The sequence below is a fragment of the Oryctolagus cuniculus genome, chromosome 17 (assembly GCF_051225735.1).
Source record: "Oryctolagus cuniculus isolate XC-2025 breed Fujian yellow rabbit chromosome 17, ASM5122573v1, whole genome shotgun sequence".
Lineage (NCBI taxonomy): Eukaryota > Metazoa > Chordata > Mammalia > Lagomorpha > Leporidae > Oryctolagus > Oryctolagus cuniculus.
The window spans coordinates 30,830,711-30,848,082 of NC_142883.1; the positions used below are offsets into that span (position 1 = coordinate 30,830,711).

The 17,372-nt window shown below is 39.3% G+C and overlaps 1 protein-coding gene across 5 annotated transcripts in view; it reads left to right on the forward strand.

Moving 5' to 3' along the window:
* Positions 1-16,948, forward strand: part of STXBP4 (syntaxin binding protein 4) — a 204,714-nt gene extending 187,766 nt beyond the window's left edge. For 3 of the 5 annotated variants that reach the window (XM_008271271.5, XM_070060906.2, XM_070060905.2), the window contains one exon: positions 11,449-16,948. In XM_008271271.5, the coding sequence (XP_008269493.3) occupies positions 11,449-11,563 (115 nt within the window). In that variant the 3' untranslated portion in view covers positions 11,564-16,948. The remainder of the gene's footprint in view (positions 1-11,448) is intronic. The other 2 variants (XR_016223597.1, XR_016223598.1) reach the window with 1 other exon arrangement.
* Positions 16,949-17,372: the final 424 nt, after the last annotated feature.

Genomic DNA, 17,372 nt, shown 5'->3' on the forward strand with positions numbered 1-17,372 from the left:
TCATTTATCAAATTAAGAAAAAATAGAAAACACAAGAAAAGAATTCTAGGATATTACTTTTTTTTAGTCCCTAACTTTATTTTTCAAGTACCAAGTATTTTAGGTAATTCCAGTGCAATTAGAAATGAGGGCATTTAGAGAGGGGAGAGTGGAGAGGACCGATGGTTTCTGGATTAGAAATAAAACGCTGCTACTGCTTTCAGCTCTTCCTACATCCTTGGCAGATTATTTCAGTTTCACTTTGGTGGACACTGTCAGGAGCCCTCCCTCCTAAGACCTCATTAATTTGACTGCTTTGGTTCATTTTCAGTAAGTTAAGAAATGTCCTCTGACAGACTAATAAATTCTAAGGCTCACTTGATGAGGTGTCAGGACAATTTCTGTGAGCTGACTTCAGGCCAGATAAGGAAAATATGTGTAGGCTCTTCAGTATCTTTTACATGCATAATAATCCTGAGCATTTCATTCTTACTGAAACTATAATGAAGAAATTGACAGAGAACTTAAGAAAAATGTGAATCTTTTTAGTATTTTCCCCAAACAGTTTTTAGCTGTGAATAAATTGTAAGGTTCTGAAATCTCGAGTTTGGATTTCAGAGCTGTAATCATCTCTGTGGTAACTGTTTTAGAATATCCATTACCCACCACAGGGTGTCATATGCATGGGGACTAAACATTTATCAAATGAATGACTACTATCAAAAATTGAGGCAAGCAATTGGTAGGAAAAAAATAAGAGCTTTAATATCAGACAGACCTGGATTCTAATGTTTATGCCATCACTTTTTGAGGGTGACCTTGGTACTGGTAAGTCACTTCAATTGCCTGTTCCCTCTATTCTCATCCAAAAACAAGAATAATTTGTATCGCTTATTTTTATCTTTTCTTTTTCTTTTTCTTTTCTTTCTTTTTTTTTTTTTTTTTTTTTTTTTTTTTTTTGAGAATTGAATGAAATTAAGTTTAAAGCCCCTAACAAAATGCCTGGCACTGGGTGAGCGCCCCCTTCCTTCTCTTACTGTGTACTACTACTATTTGCCCATGAAAGAGTTTTAAATGACACATTTGCACAGCTGCAGATAAAAACCAGTAGCCAAGACCTGCACTCATGGCATTCTCTGGCCAGTCAAAAGCCCTGTAATAGGAGCAGAGAGCTTGCATTGATCAAGAGCCTGAGACAGCTTGCTGGGGATTTTCTATAAATACCTACAAAGAGGTGTAGGCATATGAAGCACTGTATGAGAAACTGTCATTTAAACGAAAGGCCAGCCAGCTGGCTTGGGTTATTCAGAATGGCAAAGCCACTAAAATGAATAAAACATCCAGATCTAGACAGCCAACATCAAACTCATTTTTTTTTCCTACCATTTAACCAATGACAGGTGTATTACTTAAGCTTGAAGCATTTTTTTCAACATTTCATTGGGATATTATAAGCAGATTCTCTGAGATTGCTTAAAGTACTTTGGAAACCATCACCTTTCTGGGATTATACTTTTATGAGGCCAGATAAAGAATTTTCTCTGCCTGCAGGACCCTTTATTTAAATTTATCAACAAATTCTGACTTTCTTGTCAGACACTTTCCCAATCCACATTTGTTGCAGTGTTAATCTGCTAAGGGCTGCTGTAAGAAAACACCACAGAACAGGCTGCTTCAACAACAGAAGTCTGTTCTCATATGGTTCCGAAGTCTGGTAGTCTAAGGTCAAGGGCGCCAGTCAAGATGGAACCACTCTCCCTGGCTTCTTGCTCTGTCCTCATCTGGCCTTTTCTCTACATGCATGCACAGGGAGAAATCTCTCTGGTGTCTCTTCTTCTTATAAGGACATCAGAGCCCTAGGACCAGTGTCCCACCTCCGTGACCTCATCTAACACAGTCTCCTCGTAGAGCCGCACTACAGGTTAGGACTTTAATGTGAATTTAGGAGAGACATAGCTCAATCCACAACAGTTGCTTCTCCTTTGAATGATGTGGGGAGCAACTGGGAGCAACTCGGACTAGACTAAGTTACTGGAATTAAGACTTATTCTATGCATCTGCTCTCCCACAATATGGCACTGGGAGAGGAGGAAACAGCTTCTACGCAGCTGCCTCCAGTTCAACCAATAAGCAGCAGGACCTGCTCCTGATTGGAGGAGAGCAGCGTACTCGGCATGTGGGTAGCAGAGTTGGGATTGGTGGAAGAGGACTATAAAGGAGGAGAAAGACATGCACCAGGAACATCTAAGGGGAACATCTATCTGAAGGAACACCTGTGCAGCCCCCGAGAGAGCCAGCCGGCGGTGTGCCGCTCCCCCGCGGAAGTGGGGAAAGTGGCTAGGGGGAACCGCCCTTCCACGGAGGTGGAAGGGACGGTAGCCAACCCGGGAAGAACCAGCAGCAAACCCGGAGAGGGCCGAGCAGACAAAAGAACAGCGCAGGGTCCTGTGTCGTTCCTCCACGAAGAGGGGGAGCGACAAATTACTTTTCCTAAGACCTCTGGAACCTTCTTTTCCATTATGATTTTCTCCATTATGCTGTCATATATAATCTTTCTTCCTACACACCCACCAAGTTTTTAGCAAATTACAAGAATTGATCAAAACCACTGTCTTTTATCTTAGTCCCCAGTCTTTGTGAAAGGAGAAGTTGAGAAGAGCAGTGTGGTAGGCAGAATCATATCCCCTACAATGATATCCACATCTTAATCTGCAGAACCTGTGAATATGCTTTGTTACATGGTGAAGGTGTGCTGAGGTTGCAGGTGAAATTAAGGTTGCTAATCAGCTCACCCTAAAATAGGGAGAGAAGCCTGGATTAACCAGGGGTGTCCATTCTAAACATTCAAGTTTTTAACCACGAAAGACACAGAGAAGAGTTAAAGAAAGATATATGACAAAGCAGAATCCAAGATTACACCAAGATGCCGTGTTGCTGACTTTGAAGATGGGGGCCATAGGCCAGGGAATGTGAGTGGCCTTTAGAAACTGCAAAAGCAAGGGGATGGATTCTCAGAGCTTCCAAAAGGAAGACTTGTAAACTACAGAACTATAAGCTAGTAAATTTGTGTTGTTTTAACCATAAAATTTGTGGTAATTTGTTAAGAAAATGAAAAAGTAATAGAGTTAGAGACAGAGGTGGCAGATACATGGTATACCTAGCATATGTTAGCCACTGGAATTTATAAATGCTATCTCTTAAGCTATTGTGTGATTTTTCTCAGAGACACATGCTAGCCTGTTGTGCACATGAGCAACTTGGAGTTTCACACCATGGCTATATATTCTACATAGAAGGGCTGCATCTGAGTCCTTGATCTGCTGTTATTTGACCTCAGGGCACTTAAGGTCTTTGTGCCTCAATTTATTCTGTAAAACTTATAGAGAAAAATAAGAGATTTGTAGGAAAAACAAATGGGGAAATTGATATCCAAATGCATTGTAAAGTACAAAAAGCTTATCTGATTTATGATCTTACCCGGCTGCCACATACCTGAACATCTGTATCAATACCTGAACATCTGTATCAAATGAAATATCTGAATATCAAAGGAGCCAAAGGTATTCTTCCTTAACACCTACACTTTGTTATTGAGTATTATTACTAACAAGATACCTCTCTGAAAATCTCATCCCGCTGTTGGGTGTCAGGTGCCTTAGAAACATGATTCCGGCTGCATCATGATCATTTCAGAGGCTGGAAGTCCTAGTGTGGTAAACCCACCTCAGTAAGCTTTAGGGAATCAGCGATAGTGTCTGGTAACATTTTATGCTCTAATGGTTGAAACAAAATTTGTTTAACATTGGCATTTGTTTGAAGTAAATAATTATACCTGAAAGCCTGGAATTTGAGTAAGTTTATATTTAACTCTACCTATTTAGAAAATAAATTCTAGTCAAATTTGTTTGAATCATCTTACTGATTCATTTATTACCATCAGCAGGTCCATGACAAGGCCTTTGCTCCGATATTCTTAGAGGGGGCTAGAAGTGCTGACTATTTTGTAACTTTGGGGTTATTTGAATAAATCAGTCTTGTTTCCTGTTAGCATTCAACTTCTACATACATATTTCTGAATCATTTAGGACAAGTCTACTGCATTACCATGTCTGAAGGTGTTCTAGCTGATCCTTCATTATAAATAAGCTAGTGTACCACTGTCGCTCCCCCTCTTCGTGGAGGAACGACACTAAACCCTGCGCTGTTCTTTCGTCTGCTCGGCCCTCCCCGGGTTTGCTGCTGGTTCTTCCCGGGTTGGCTACTATCCCTTCCACCTCCGTAGAAGGGCAGTTCCCCCTGGCCACATTCCCCACTTCCGCAGGGGAGCGGCACACCGCCGGCCGGCTTTCTCGGGGGCTGCACAGGTGTTCCTTCAGCTAGATGTTCCCCTTAGATGTTCCTGGTGCATGTTGTCTCTCTCCTCCTTTATAGTTCTCCTCCGCCAATCCTAACTCGGCTGCCCACACGCCGAGTACGCTGCTCTCCTCCAATCAGGAGCAAGTCCTACAGTTTATTAGTTGAACTGGAGGCAGCTGTGCGGAAGCTGTTTACTTCTCTCCCAGCGCCATATTGTGGGAGAGCAGATGCATAGAATAAGTCTTAATTCCAGTAACTCAGTCTAGTCCGGTTTGCTCCCCACATACCACTTTTGAGTATTTTTCCTCAGTGATGTAACAAAAGTAATCCATCAGTGGAATGCATAATGGATCAATGCAGCATGATTGACCCCACTTCTGTTAACCTGACACCAGGGCTATCAAGAAGCCAACATTCTAGTTGACAGAGAGATGAATAATTTTTTGCTACACAATGTAAAAAATGACCACTGTGGGAACATGAAGCCTCTGACTCAGGCTTCACATAAGTACTTTTTATTAATAGCTGCTCAAAGAAGTTTCTTATGGATGTCATGGCAAGCACTCTTTCAGACATATAATCTGTAATCATTAAATCAGTCAGCCAACACATCTTTAATTAATTTCATCTTGTAAAGCCGAAGAGCCCTTTAGGTGGTCATTTAGTCCATTAGTCCATCCCAGAGCTTCCTTAAGTATTGCTTTTGAAGTCAACCCGTACATCTGAGGCTCAGACAGTAGTTTAACATTATGGCGACAGTATCAGAAGATGTAGATCCTGACTCTAATGAGTACTAGTTTTATGACCTACAGTAAGTTATTTCACCTTTTGCAGCATCATTTTTTCATATATACAATAAAAATGTAAGTATAATTCTTTATCTCCTTAAAAATGTACGCAAGTTTTATGGGACAAGCATTTGGCCCAGCCATTAAGACACCAGTTAGTACATCCACATCCTACATCTGAGTGCCTGGGTTTAATCCCTGGTGCTGGCTGCTGATTGCAGCTTCTTGCTGATACAGACCCTGGGAGACAGCAGTGAAGGCTAAGTACTTGGGGTACTTGCCACCCACGTGGGAGACCTGATTGCATTCCAGGCTCCTGGCTTTTGTTCTCTCCCCCCACCACTTGCAAACATTTAGGGAATCACCAGCAGATAAGCTCACTCTCCGCTTCTCTGCCTCTTAAATTAAATAATAATAATAATAATAATAATAACGGATAAAATACACTAAAATTCTAAAAAAAAAAAGTCAATTCCTTTTAGTAAAAAGTTCAATCAGTATGCAAAGTTCATGAGAGAACTCTAGAGCTTGGTGGTATTTATTTATCCCATAATTTTTTTTTGCAGTTGAAGGATTTTACTCTGCAGCACTCACTTTCAAGTGACTTCCACACTTCCACATAATGGGTACAGTAATATTGACCAAACACCTCAAAACTTTAGAGACAGTCTCATAAGGAATCTCTCAAAAATCTTCCAGCTTTGTGGTTTTACTCTAACATATATACTCATATGCTTCTATTTTTATTTCTTTTCCTATAGCCAGTTTATCTTTGGGGGAAAAGCACTATTAGAATAAATATGAAATTAGTTAAAATTTTACACTTTAAATAATATCAATTTTTTTTAAAAGTTTCCAGATTTGGCAATTAAGAAAAATGTGTAGCCAGGTAGTTTATCAAACTTTAAGTGAAAGTCTATATAAATTATAATTCTTCCTAAATTTAATAAGAACATTAAAAATTAAAATAGCTTCTATATTTCATGCATTTCTATTCACAAGGGGGAATTTAATGTGGAAACTTTGCCAGTCTTTTGAACTAGTTGTTAACTAAATGTAGTATCCATTAATTGATATTCTGATAGTTGTTTGATTATTGACATACTTAAAGTACATGAAAGTATATATTAGCTGCACTCTTTTTTATAATGACAAGATCTTTGGTTTTTAAAAGTTAGACATATTTACTGGGAAAATAATAGTCATAACTTCCTCTTGAAATACTTTTTCTTTGCTTAACGAGGATTTAGAGTAACAGTAACCAAAACTAAATTTGCTTTCAGTGGCTTAACACTCAGAAGTCAATGCAAGGATGTCTGTCCATTGGGTATGGCTTTCTTTGGGGTGATGGTTTTGAGACCAGGTTCCTTTAATCTCATGGCCCTGTCATAACCTAATGCCTCAGAGTCTGCTGCATTCAGTTAAGTGAATGAGGAGCAATAATAGAGAAGGCACCCCAACTTCTTAAAAACTGCTCCTCAAAAACTACGTATCAATTCTGCCCCAAAACATGGCAGAAGCGAACCACCTGCCCACAGAAAGATTTAAGGGGAGCTAGGAAATGCCAGTCTCTGCCTGCACAACTGGCTCCTGGTGAGAACCTACAGTTTGAAATGGAGAACATGAATTTTTGGTAAACAATTCCCAAAAAATTTATGAGAAAGTACACATACATCAACTACCCAATCCCATATAAATGTTTATTAGGAGCTGAAAAGTTCGTTGTGTAGGTATTAGTGTCAATAGAACATGTCATTTGCTTTTTTTTTCTGTGATTTTTGTCCTATTACTATCAAAAATAAGATTCAGTTTTAAGAATTACCCAAGGCTGCCATCTGTGATTAAAGAGCTGTTTCTTTCTTTGAAGACTTAATTATATCAGCTTTGGATCTGGGATATTTTAGCTTTGAATAATAGTGGATAGCATATTGTTTGAAAAACTATTATTTATATTTTCTATATTCTTTCTCAAGTTTTCTTTGTCTAGTGACAGAGATTTTTCCCAATAGTCTGTAAGTATTATATAACTGTAGCTTTAGATGCTCATAATTTTGTATCTGAGACCTAAATCCTTCTTTAATTAATTGGATAGTTTAAGACTTCAAAAGATATCTGTTGTATTTTTTCATTAAAAATGACATTTATGGATACAAAGAAAATAAAATTTGTCCTCAAGACTCTGAAGATGAGACCCTGCTAATATTTGATCAGACCCTCACTGGATTTCCAGTTGCCTAATTGCAAAATCCTCAAAGTGTTCTGTAGTATTTATAAGATTCATTAATAATAATGTATTTTGATTTTAGGATCTCATTTCCAAAATTATGTAAAAGGGGGCTTCTTCTATATCGGTGGTAACAAAATACCTGTGGTTTTCTGTGAGACATATTTGGAAATGGATACTTTTACTAATCTGTAGTGATTCTCATAAGCAGCGTCTGTGGCAAGAGTACATGCTGCTTTATTGTGGTTTGCCGATGTGTCTATAACTTTAGTTACGTGGTTCATTTGTGTTCTTACCTTCTAATTTGTTCTTCAAACAATTGGGCTTACCTTTTTAAATGAAATCTTTTACTGTGGTTACAATTCACAGCTTATGGTCAGTTGTAAAATTATCCAATAATTCAAAGTTACTAGTGCCTAGAACAAGTTGTATTAGTGTATATTCACTTGTCTTTGTTTGCTTGTTCATATAAATGCTATATACCTAAAATAATCTCCTCCAAAAAAATGACATTGGAAGTTAATTAGTCTTGGATCATTATCCTGCAGCTTTATGTTAAATATGATAAAATATTACATGCAAGTCTTGTTAAATGAACAATGATATAAATAGTACCATCTACAATGGAAGATTAACAAGAATCTTTTCATCATCACAAATGGTTGAAAGGATAAATTTCTAAAAAACATGCACTTTTTCCTTTAAACTACAATTTGCTTAACAGGCTGTCCTACATTTTATTTGAACAAAAGTATTTTACTCATATAGCTAAGAGATAAGAGACATAAGGAGAGTAATTATAATAGGATTTAAATAATTCAATTACATTTCTTTGCCAATAAAATAAAGCATATTTTCTTGGTTTTTTATAAGCTCTGAAATATGTTTTTCAGTTTACTAATATTTAAAAAAAAAAAAAAACACAATACTGTCATCTTCCCAGATCGAATATTACTGTTTTCCAACAACAGATTTGGCAACCATTCAGAAGCAGAAAATATTCTGGTTTTGAGACTTTCAAACATATCTGAATTTCTGTTGAATTCTCTCAAATCAGGTCAGATGCACTATCTCTGCAGGAATATTTGCCAGAGGTACTGTATGTTCAAATGGAAGAGTCTCATGTTTCATCGCCAGCTTCATTTTTTTTCCCAGCCCTCTAAATTTATCATACCAAGTAGCAACATCTCCTTTTATGAACCATGGGGTATTTATTAATTAAACAGAGTCAACAGAGCTGATTTATTTTCTCTTTTCTCAGCTAAATTACCAAGCACACAAATCAAAGAGAAAACATTTCTAATACTAGAATGTTCTCCAAGTCAGTAAATCTGGGATTATCTCATCACAGCGATTATGTCAAAGCTCTTTAGCCACAGTCCTCACTAGGACAGAAAAGGGAATGGCATATTCAAAATTGGCCCCACCCCAGCTATTAGAGGGAGAATTCCAAGTTTTTCTTTCAGTAACCAGGAAGCCCTAATTATCAATAAAACCACCCACGATCATTTATTGAATATCTACCATTTGCCAGATGTTTGACATGTATTCTCTTGAGTTTCAGAGACACTGTCCCACTGATTGTGAATGTTTTTGCCAGAGTTCCAAATGTGCAGTGTGTACATGAAACACAGACTGTATCAGTCTATTGCTTTAGTTTATTTTTTACTAGTGAGTAGCGTTACAATTGCATGTTTGATGCTAAGGGATGTGTGTGTGTTTAAACATGTATGGAAAAATATATTATAAGATTAATAAGATGTGATGGTTTTACCTTTATATTTGGAGTAAGAACGGATTTTGATTCGTTGATTAAAAAAAAGTGTGGGTGATACTTTCTAATATTCAATGTTCAGAGTCTAGCTATATTTTTATGTTAGACATTTTGCTGTTGAGTATTTTAAATTACCAGTTTAATACAATGTCCATATACTGGCAGTTATAATATTTTAAGCATGAGAATATTATTTGTAAAAGGCAAAATAGCAAAGCATGTACCTGAATGTAGCTTTGGGTCCCTGTTCCTATTTTACTTTCTTCTCGGCCTCCCCACTTAGGGAATATTGGAGGAAGAATTTAAAATAATTTCAATTACAGTCTCTCTGTAGACTCACATATTGTGGATAAACATTAGCGTATATAAACCAAGATTTTAAAATAAGCAGAGCAGCCTCATCATGCTTTTTCCTTCCAGTTTGAAGCATGTATTTTTTACAGGATGTGTCCTCATTTCACCTTGCAGTGACATTCCAATCCTCTTGTGTTACACCCGTTAGTGTTTCTTTAAAACTGCTTTTAATTTAGGCAGCTTTCCAGCTTTCTGAAGGCCTTGAAATGAAATAGCCCTGTGCTGAATCAAATGCTTTAGTACATTTAGCCTTTATAATAAGAAATTCCACTAAACCGTTTTAAAGAGATAATAGTAATGTGGATCCTTGTCAGGAGAATAATGATTCTCTGTACCACTTAACCACACTCTGAAGGTTTAAAACTATGAAGATGTCTGGGCCTTGTCACTTTCACCTTGATACTTAAACAACTGGAACTTCTACACCCCATTGTGAAGCCATCGGTAATCTTATTCCATGGAAAGATACATTTTTAATATTTAAACAGAAGAGCTGAGCGATTTGTACAGAAGGATACGAACACACGTTTAAATTAAAATACAGGAATGAAAACAAACCAACTCAGTAATGACAGTTGGACTGACCAGTTGTACTAAGTCCAACATTTTCAATGACTGCCATCAACAGCTAACAAAGTGAGTGCATTTTCGTGATAGTTCCATTGTGTTCTGTGGAACACTAGCTCTGTGTGTGCTAATAGGGACAGGTTAGTGTGGATAATATTGCCTATTCTTGGAGACTCATACAGCACATTAGTGGTTTAAGGCTCTGGGAATTCCTGTGGTAAAGAAACTTATTTGACTATGCTTAACCAAGTGAATCTCAAGCTTATTTGACCATTTAGTTCTGTTCTTCACATGGCATTTATCAAAATCTCTTAGAAGACATTTTGGAAATGTTGCTCTATAATGTAGAAGATACTTACAGATCCACAACCAATGAGGCACCATAAATTCAGAGATTAAAAAAATAGTTCCTGCCCTCAAGGAACTTTGTATGTCATAAGAAGGACGAGAAGCAAGCAGGAATTTGTAATATAGTATAAGAAGTAATGAGGGTTGGCCGGCGCTGCGGCTCACTTGGCTAATCCTTGGCCTGCAGCGCCAGCACCCCGGGTTCTAGTCCAGATTGGGACGCCGGATTCTGTCTCCGTTGCTCCTCTTCCAGTCCAGCTCTCTGCTGTGGCCAGGGAGTGCAGTGGAGGATGGCCCAAGTCCTTGGGCCCTGCACCCCATGGGAGACCGGGAGAAGCACCTGGCTCCTGGTTTCGGATCAGCGCGGTGCACTGGCCGCAGCGCGCCAACCGAAACGGCCACTTGGAGGGGTGAACCAACGGAAAAAGGAAGGCTTTTCTCTCTGTCTCTCTCTCTCACTGTCCACTCCTGTTAAAAAAAAAAAAAAAAAAAAAGAAGAAGAAGAAGAAGAAAAAGAAGAAGTAATGAGACCATGGCACATATTAGATGGAATTGTAAGGGAGGTTTCTTCTTTAAAATTAATATGAATTAACTGCTTAGGAAAGAAGACTGTGACAGAAGTGTCATTGAGTTAGGTAAAAAGACAAGGTATTCCTTACCATATGGCATGTATTGATCCAGAAGGCATTGGTTGGAGCCAGTTTTTTAACAAGTAAATGCCAGTGCATGTTTTGTCACTTAGGAAGATCTTATGGCTGGAGTTGAGAATGAATTAGAAAAGAACTAGAACAGAGACAGGGAGACAAGCTGTTTCAGTGACCCAGGCTGTTGCCCTGGGAAAGGAGGGGAGAGACAATTCCAGAGATGTTCCAGCTACACTTGCTGATTGATTGAATGTCAGGTAAGGAAATGAAGACATCAAAGATGATGCACTTGCCTGCATTCCTTTTTTACTACAGGAAGAAAAACGATTTTCCTTGAACACATCTGAGATTAATTAAAACTATTGCATCCAGGTCAGTCTTTCAGATTCTAATTGCATTCCTGTTCTTCTCAAGTCATGTAACACAGACCACATCCTGGATCCATCCCGTGATGAGTGTCCTGAACCTGTCCTGCTCAGAGGAGAATGAAGAAGATTGCTGTAGAGAACTTCCTGACCAGAAAAGTTGATGGTATTCTGTAGGAAGTGGAGCCCTTACGATCTTCCAGCACCCCGTCTTCAAGTATGCCTTGAGCAGGAACATGGAGCACCCAGTTCTGAAATGCAACAGTCTAAAATAGAGGTTAAACACATACTCCTTGTTGAAGTATGAAGTGGAGACTCGATTGAGGGTGTTTTTGTTAAATTTTTTGATATTACTAAATATGTTTAAAAAATCAATTACCACTACACTAGCTGGTTAGGAGAAATCTAGTCCTGTGTTTTGAAGTCACATGCAATTAGCCATTATCATATGTATGCTTTTTTTCTTATATAATTAGATCTTTATAATTTTATATGTAGCTTTTTATAGATACCAGATTTTTTTAAGAATTATATTGAAAATTTTTGTGAACATGATGAAACACTTCATTTACTTGATATTTCACTAAGCCATTATATTCATATCTTAGGAAAGTGATCTCAGCAAGCTTTAGGGGTTTAGGGATCACATTTACACATCAATCTCACGGGCTACTGGATACCGCTTATGTCTTTATGGGGCTTTCTAATTGACAAGATGCTTTTCCTAGCTCATTTTATTTAAACCGTACAACATGCCTGTGAGGCTAATCTAATGGGTACTTTTTAATTCTAATATTTCACTTAGGAAAATATTGGTTCAGAGAGAGGCAGCACCCTGGCAGGGTAGAGACTCACAACTAAGTCTTCTGATTCTATGTCCAGGCCCCTTTCCTCCCCACACCCTGCTGTCCCGCCAAAGGAGACAAGCAGAGCACCATGGTTCTGTTGATGCAGCTGGCTGCACAGCTGTGCATTCCAGAGACATTCAGAAGGCACCTTTTCATTCAAGCATGGCCCCTCCATAACCCCACTCTTTTCCCCCTATGAACCCTTCCTGCTTCTGCACCCCCCAAACACTCACCAGGTGGGAGCCCCCTTCTGTGATGTCATTTTAGCAGGCTGCGTTCAGCATCTCATATGCTTCTAAAGTAAAGGGGCCAGCATTGATGAGTGGTTTGCCCTACTTAGGTTGCCCCCGCCGAAGGAGCATTTGCAAGCAGTTGGTGAGAAGAGGGGTATCCTAAATACTGTTACTCTGCTTGACGTAAGACAGAGGCTTAGAGCCCTTTAAGTATCATGGACGACTCATCACCATTTTATGGATGAGTAAACCGAGACACCAAGAGTTCATAGAGTGAGTTAATGGCGAGGTCAAGATTACACCTATGTCCTGTGTCACTTACTGCTGAATTTTATATGTCTGTGTTCATCTATACATTCCTGAATATATTTAAAATTTAGGGCTTAATGTCTAGAGGGATAATAATACAATGTCAAATTCAGACTGACAGGCAGTCATTAGCCCTGAGAAAAGTTTCAGAATGGCTGGAGAGGGCTTGTGTTTGGCCTGACAGCTATTTGAATATTAAGAAGCCTCAGGGAGACTCATTTTGAGAGAAGTCCCCAGAGAATGCTGTTTCCTTGCACCCCTCAGAGGTGAGTAGGTTCTCAGATGCCTGGGGTTCCTTTTCTGAGTTAGTATGTATAACTGTGGAAGTACAGACTTTTTGTTGTTGCCAAATTAATGGTATGACATTTGCCTCCCCCTGCTAGGAATGTTTTCTAATTTGTTTCTCCGGTCACTTGAGATCAAGGTCTGTGGGCACGTATTTCACTGCCACCTCATCCATTAGCTGCTGTTTGCTACGACTTTTATCCCTGTTTTACCAAATACCTACTTGAAAAGTCTTAGGAAAACTGTAATATTTATGGAGCGTTTTGTGCCATACTGATGAGGAGTTTGCTTATAGCATTTTTTTTTTTTTTTGACAGGCAGAGTGGACAGTGAGAGAGAGAGACAGGGAGAAAGGTCTTCCTTTGCCATTGGTTCACCCTCCAATGGCCATCGCGGCACTGATCAGCGCACCGCACTGATCCGATGGCAGGAGTCAGGTGCTTCTCCTGGTCTCCCATGGGGTTCAGGGCCCAAGCACTTGGGCCATCCTCCACTGTACTCCCGGGCCACAGCAGAGAGCTGGCCTGGAAGAGGGGCAACCAGGACAGAATCCGGCGCCCCGACCGGGACTAGAACCCGGTGTGCCGGCGCCGCAAGGCGGAGGATTAGCCTAGTGAGCCGCAGCGCTGGCCGCTTATAGCATTTTATTTTCTTCTTAAAACCACTCCATGAGATAGGAACTGTAATTATCCTCATTTTGAAAAGAAGAAACCTGAGTTTAGAGAGAGAGTTGGGAGTTCTGGCCTCAGGGTCACCTAGCACCTTCATGTAGGACCTGGGGTTCACGGCAGGTCTGTAATTCCAGAGCACATTCTCAAAACCAATGTGCAGAGCTCCTTAGATTCATGGTCTGTGGGTCAGTTTTATAAAATAGCAGATACCAGTTCAGTGCCTTAAGGAACTTTCTGGTAGTTAGAGCTCATCAAAACATAATTCTCAGGAGAGCATGGAAGCGTTGTTCCATCAGATTACAATTTATCTGAACTCCTTGTTATGGGAATGTTGCTGAAGAGGTTCAGGATCGTGGACCAGTTGGGAACAGGCTGATTCCTTCCTCTTTATACTTCTGTGACCTCTGCACCAATAAGATAAGAATGTGCCTTAAAACACATTCAAAGAAACAGTGGTGAAAGCTCTGTTAAGAATTCTTTTCCAGGAGCCAGCGCTGTGGCACAGAAGGCTAAGCCTCCATCTGTAGTGCCAGCATCGCATACGGATGCCAGTTCACATCCCAGCTGCTCCTCTTCTGATAAGTTCTCTGCTTATGGCCTGGGAAAGCAGCAGAAGATGGCCCAAGTGCTTGGTCCCCTGCACCCACATGGGAGACCTGGAAGAAGCTCCTGGCTCCTGGCTTCAGATCAGTGCAGCTCCAGCTGTTGCAGCCATTTGGGGACTAAACCAGTGGATGTAAGACCTTTCTGTCTGTCTCTTCCTCTCTCTGTATTTCTGCCTCTCAAATAAATCAATAGATCTTTTAAAAAAAATCCTTTTCCAATGCAGATAGAGCCCCCCAAGTTATTTTTTGGTGATATATGCAAAGCTACTCTTTTTTTTAACACACAATAATGCTGTCAGTATGGGCATCAAAAACTCTTCTCCATTGCCCACTGACTCAGATTGTAGGGCTAGAATATCTGAATATTACTATGTCCCTCCATCCCACTTCCTTAGAGTAGCCATCCTGCTCATTCATTCCCTGAAGATAGGCACTGGGCACCAACAGGGTGGCAGGTACTGTGGTAAAGTAGGGCAGTAGCTCATTTCCTGGGGTCTGCTTAATGTTCCTTTTTTTTTTTTTTTAACATATTCTTAGGTAGCTGGAATTAAGAAAGTTCTTTTTAATTTTTGAATTATAAAATAACCCAATTTTGTTTTAAAAAAAATGAAGCACTATGAACATGAATAAAGTAAAAGAGTTATCATCTTATTTTCCAGAGGTAGCCATCACCAATACTTAGGTGAATATTTTTACACAAAGGAAATCGTATTGTTAAACAGCTCACTTTTCACTTAGTTATTGTGGTCATCTTATGTCAATACATAGATTAATGTTATATTTTAAATGTCTGCATAAACTGTCACTACCAAGATAACCCATAATCTGTGTAGCCAATTTTGTTGATGAACACATAAGATGTATTAAATTTTTTTCTAACAGTGTCACAATAAATCACTTTCCTTATCTTTCTCTGCACTCTAGTGCCAATATGTCTATAGTGTGAATACATTCAGAAAATAAACCATTAGGTCAAAGGTAGTCAAAACTAGGCGAAAGGTGTTTATTCTAATTTTGGTAGAAGGATGGGCATTTGGCACGGTAGTTAAGACGCCACTTGGGAAGCCCACATCCCATATCCGAGTTTCTGGGTTCAAGTCCTGGCTTCAGTTCCAATTCCAGCTCCCTGCCATAATGTGCACTGTGGCAGGCAGCAGGTCTGCAGGTGATGTCTCCATTAGTTAGGTCTTTGCCATCTACATCAGAGACCAGATCTAATTCCCAGCTGCCGGCATTGGCCTGGCCCAGCAACAGTTGTGGGCAAATGGGGATTGAACTACCAAATTCATTCCCTTCATTCTCTCTCTCTCTCCCTCTCTCTGTCTCTCTTTCTCTGCCTTCCAAATAAATAAAATTTTATAAAAATAAAAATCTGCATTTTGATAGGTTTTCATAAAAATTCTACATAGAAGTAGGACCAATGTATGCTACCACCAGTAGTGTATGAGAGCTTTTTTTCTATATGAGAGGACTGTTTTTAGTCTAAAGATTATAAGTAGCTTTTCTGATTTTTTTTAACCCATGGAAGAGTGAGTTTTCCATCATTGTCCAAGAACCTGAATTTTTTATTCATTAGGTTTTGAGTTTCCTTTAGCAGCAGAGACTGACTTGCTGCATATAGGGCAGTCTAACAGTGAGCAGTTCTCTATAAAACAAATTCACCTTTACTATCATCTTGTCCTACTTTATGTAGAACAGTGAGGAGGACAAACTTTTAGGTGAGCTACCTTGCATGAAAACCCTCAGTTAAGTGCAACACTGAATACAAATGCACCTGCAAGTTCTTTGGGCCTCAGTTTCCCCATCTCTGGCTAACTGGGACTGTAATCTTTTGCCTCCTCCCAAACCAGTTCAACTCAGCAAACATTTCCTGAGCAACCTATGAAATGCCAGACAGAATGCAAAGTTTTGTGACCATGCTGCATAGCCCAGATTCCCAAATCAGAGAACTCATCATCTATAATCTTTTTCCTGTCTTTTCTTTCTTCTCAAAAGAAAAAAAAGCTGCTATTTTTTTCCATAAAGGAGAAAGAAGTGAGGGGTTTATTTGTTAAGAACTTCCAAAGAGAAACCCTTTATCACTCTCTTAAATTTTAATAATTCCAAAATAATATTAGTACTGCTTGATTAGAAAAGAAAAAAGGGAACACGCTGTATAAAGAGATTCTCCAATAATAAATGCAAAGCAGCTGTCAAAATAGAGAGTCAAATGATACTTTCATAAAGTGTTTGCACAATTAGGAAATGTTATCCTTTTTCTAGGGAGTAAAGGGACATTTTTATTTTCTCTATTAAGTGAATACAACTTTTTCAAGGGTCGGCACACTTGACGTTTTTACAACACATATACAGAAAGAACCAAACTAACATTGAAACAGCCTGCATGTTGTCTTGCATATTGTTTTGGAGAAGATGAAAAGAATTAAACAGAATATGCCTGTGGATCTTTACTTTAGAAAAGAGATACCCAAGGTGTTTGAACCACAACCATTCCACATGTAACATAATAATGTGTCTGTATGATGATTTTATAAATATTAAATGTAATACTGTGTAATAGGGCATTTTACATTTAAACAAATACAACTTTTGTTCATTCTGTGTGTGTGTGTTTGACTTTTATTCTTGGGAGTGGGGTTCGTCTGAGAGAAAGGGCAATCAGTTCCTTCTTCCACCCCATTCCCATTCCCCTATTACCAACCGATTTTCAATCTCTTCACCCTGTTTGTTCCTTTTACATTATTTTTTTCTTGTAAAGATTGATTTTTCTATTTATTGAAAGGCAGGGTTACAGAAAGAAAGAGACAGACAGAGATCCTCCATCCGCTGGTTCACTCCCCAAATGGCCACAATGGCCAGGGCTGAGACTGGCCGAAACTAGAAGCCTGGAGCTTCTTCTGGGTCTTCCACGTAGGCCAGAGGGCCAAGCACTTGGGCCATCTTCCTCTGCCTTTCCAGGAGCATTAGTAGGGAGCTGAGTGGGACGTGGAGCAGCTGTGTTTCAAACCAGCACCCATATGGC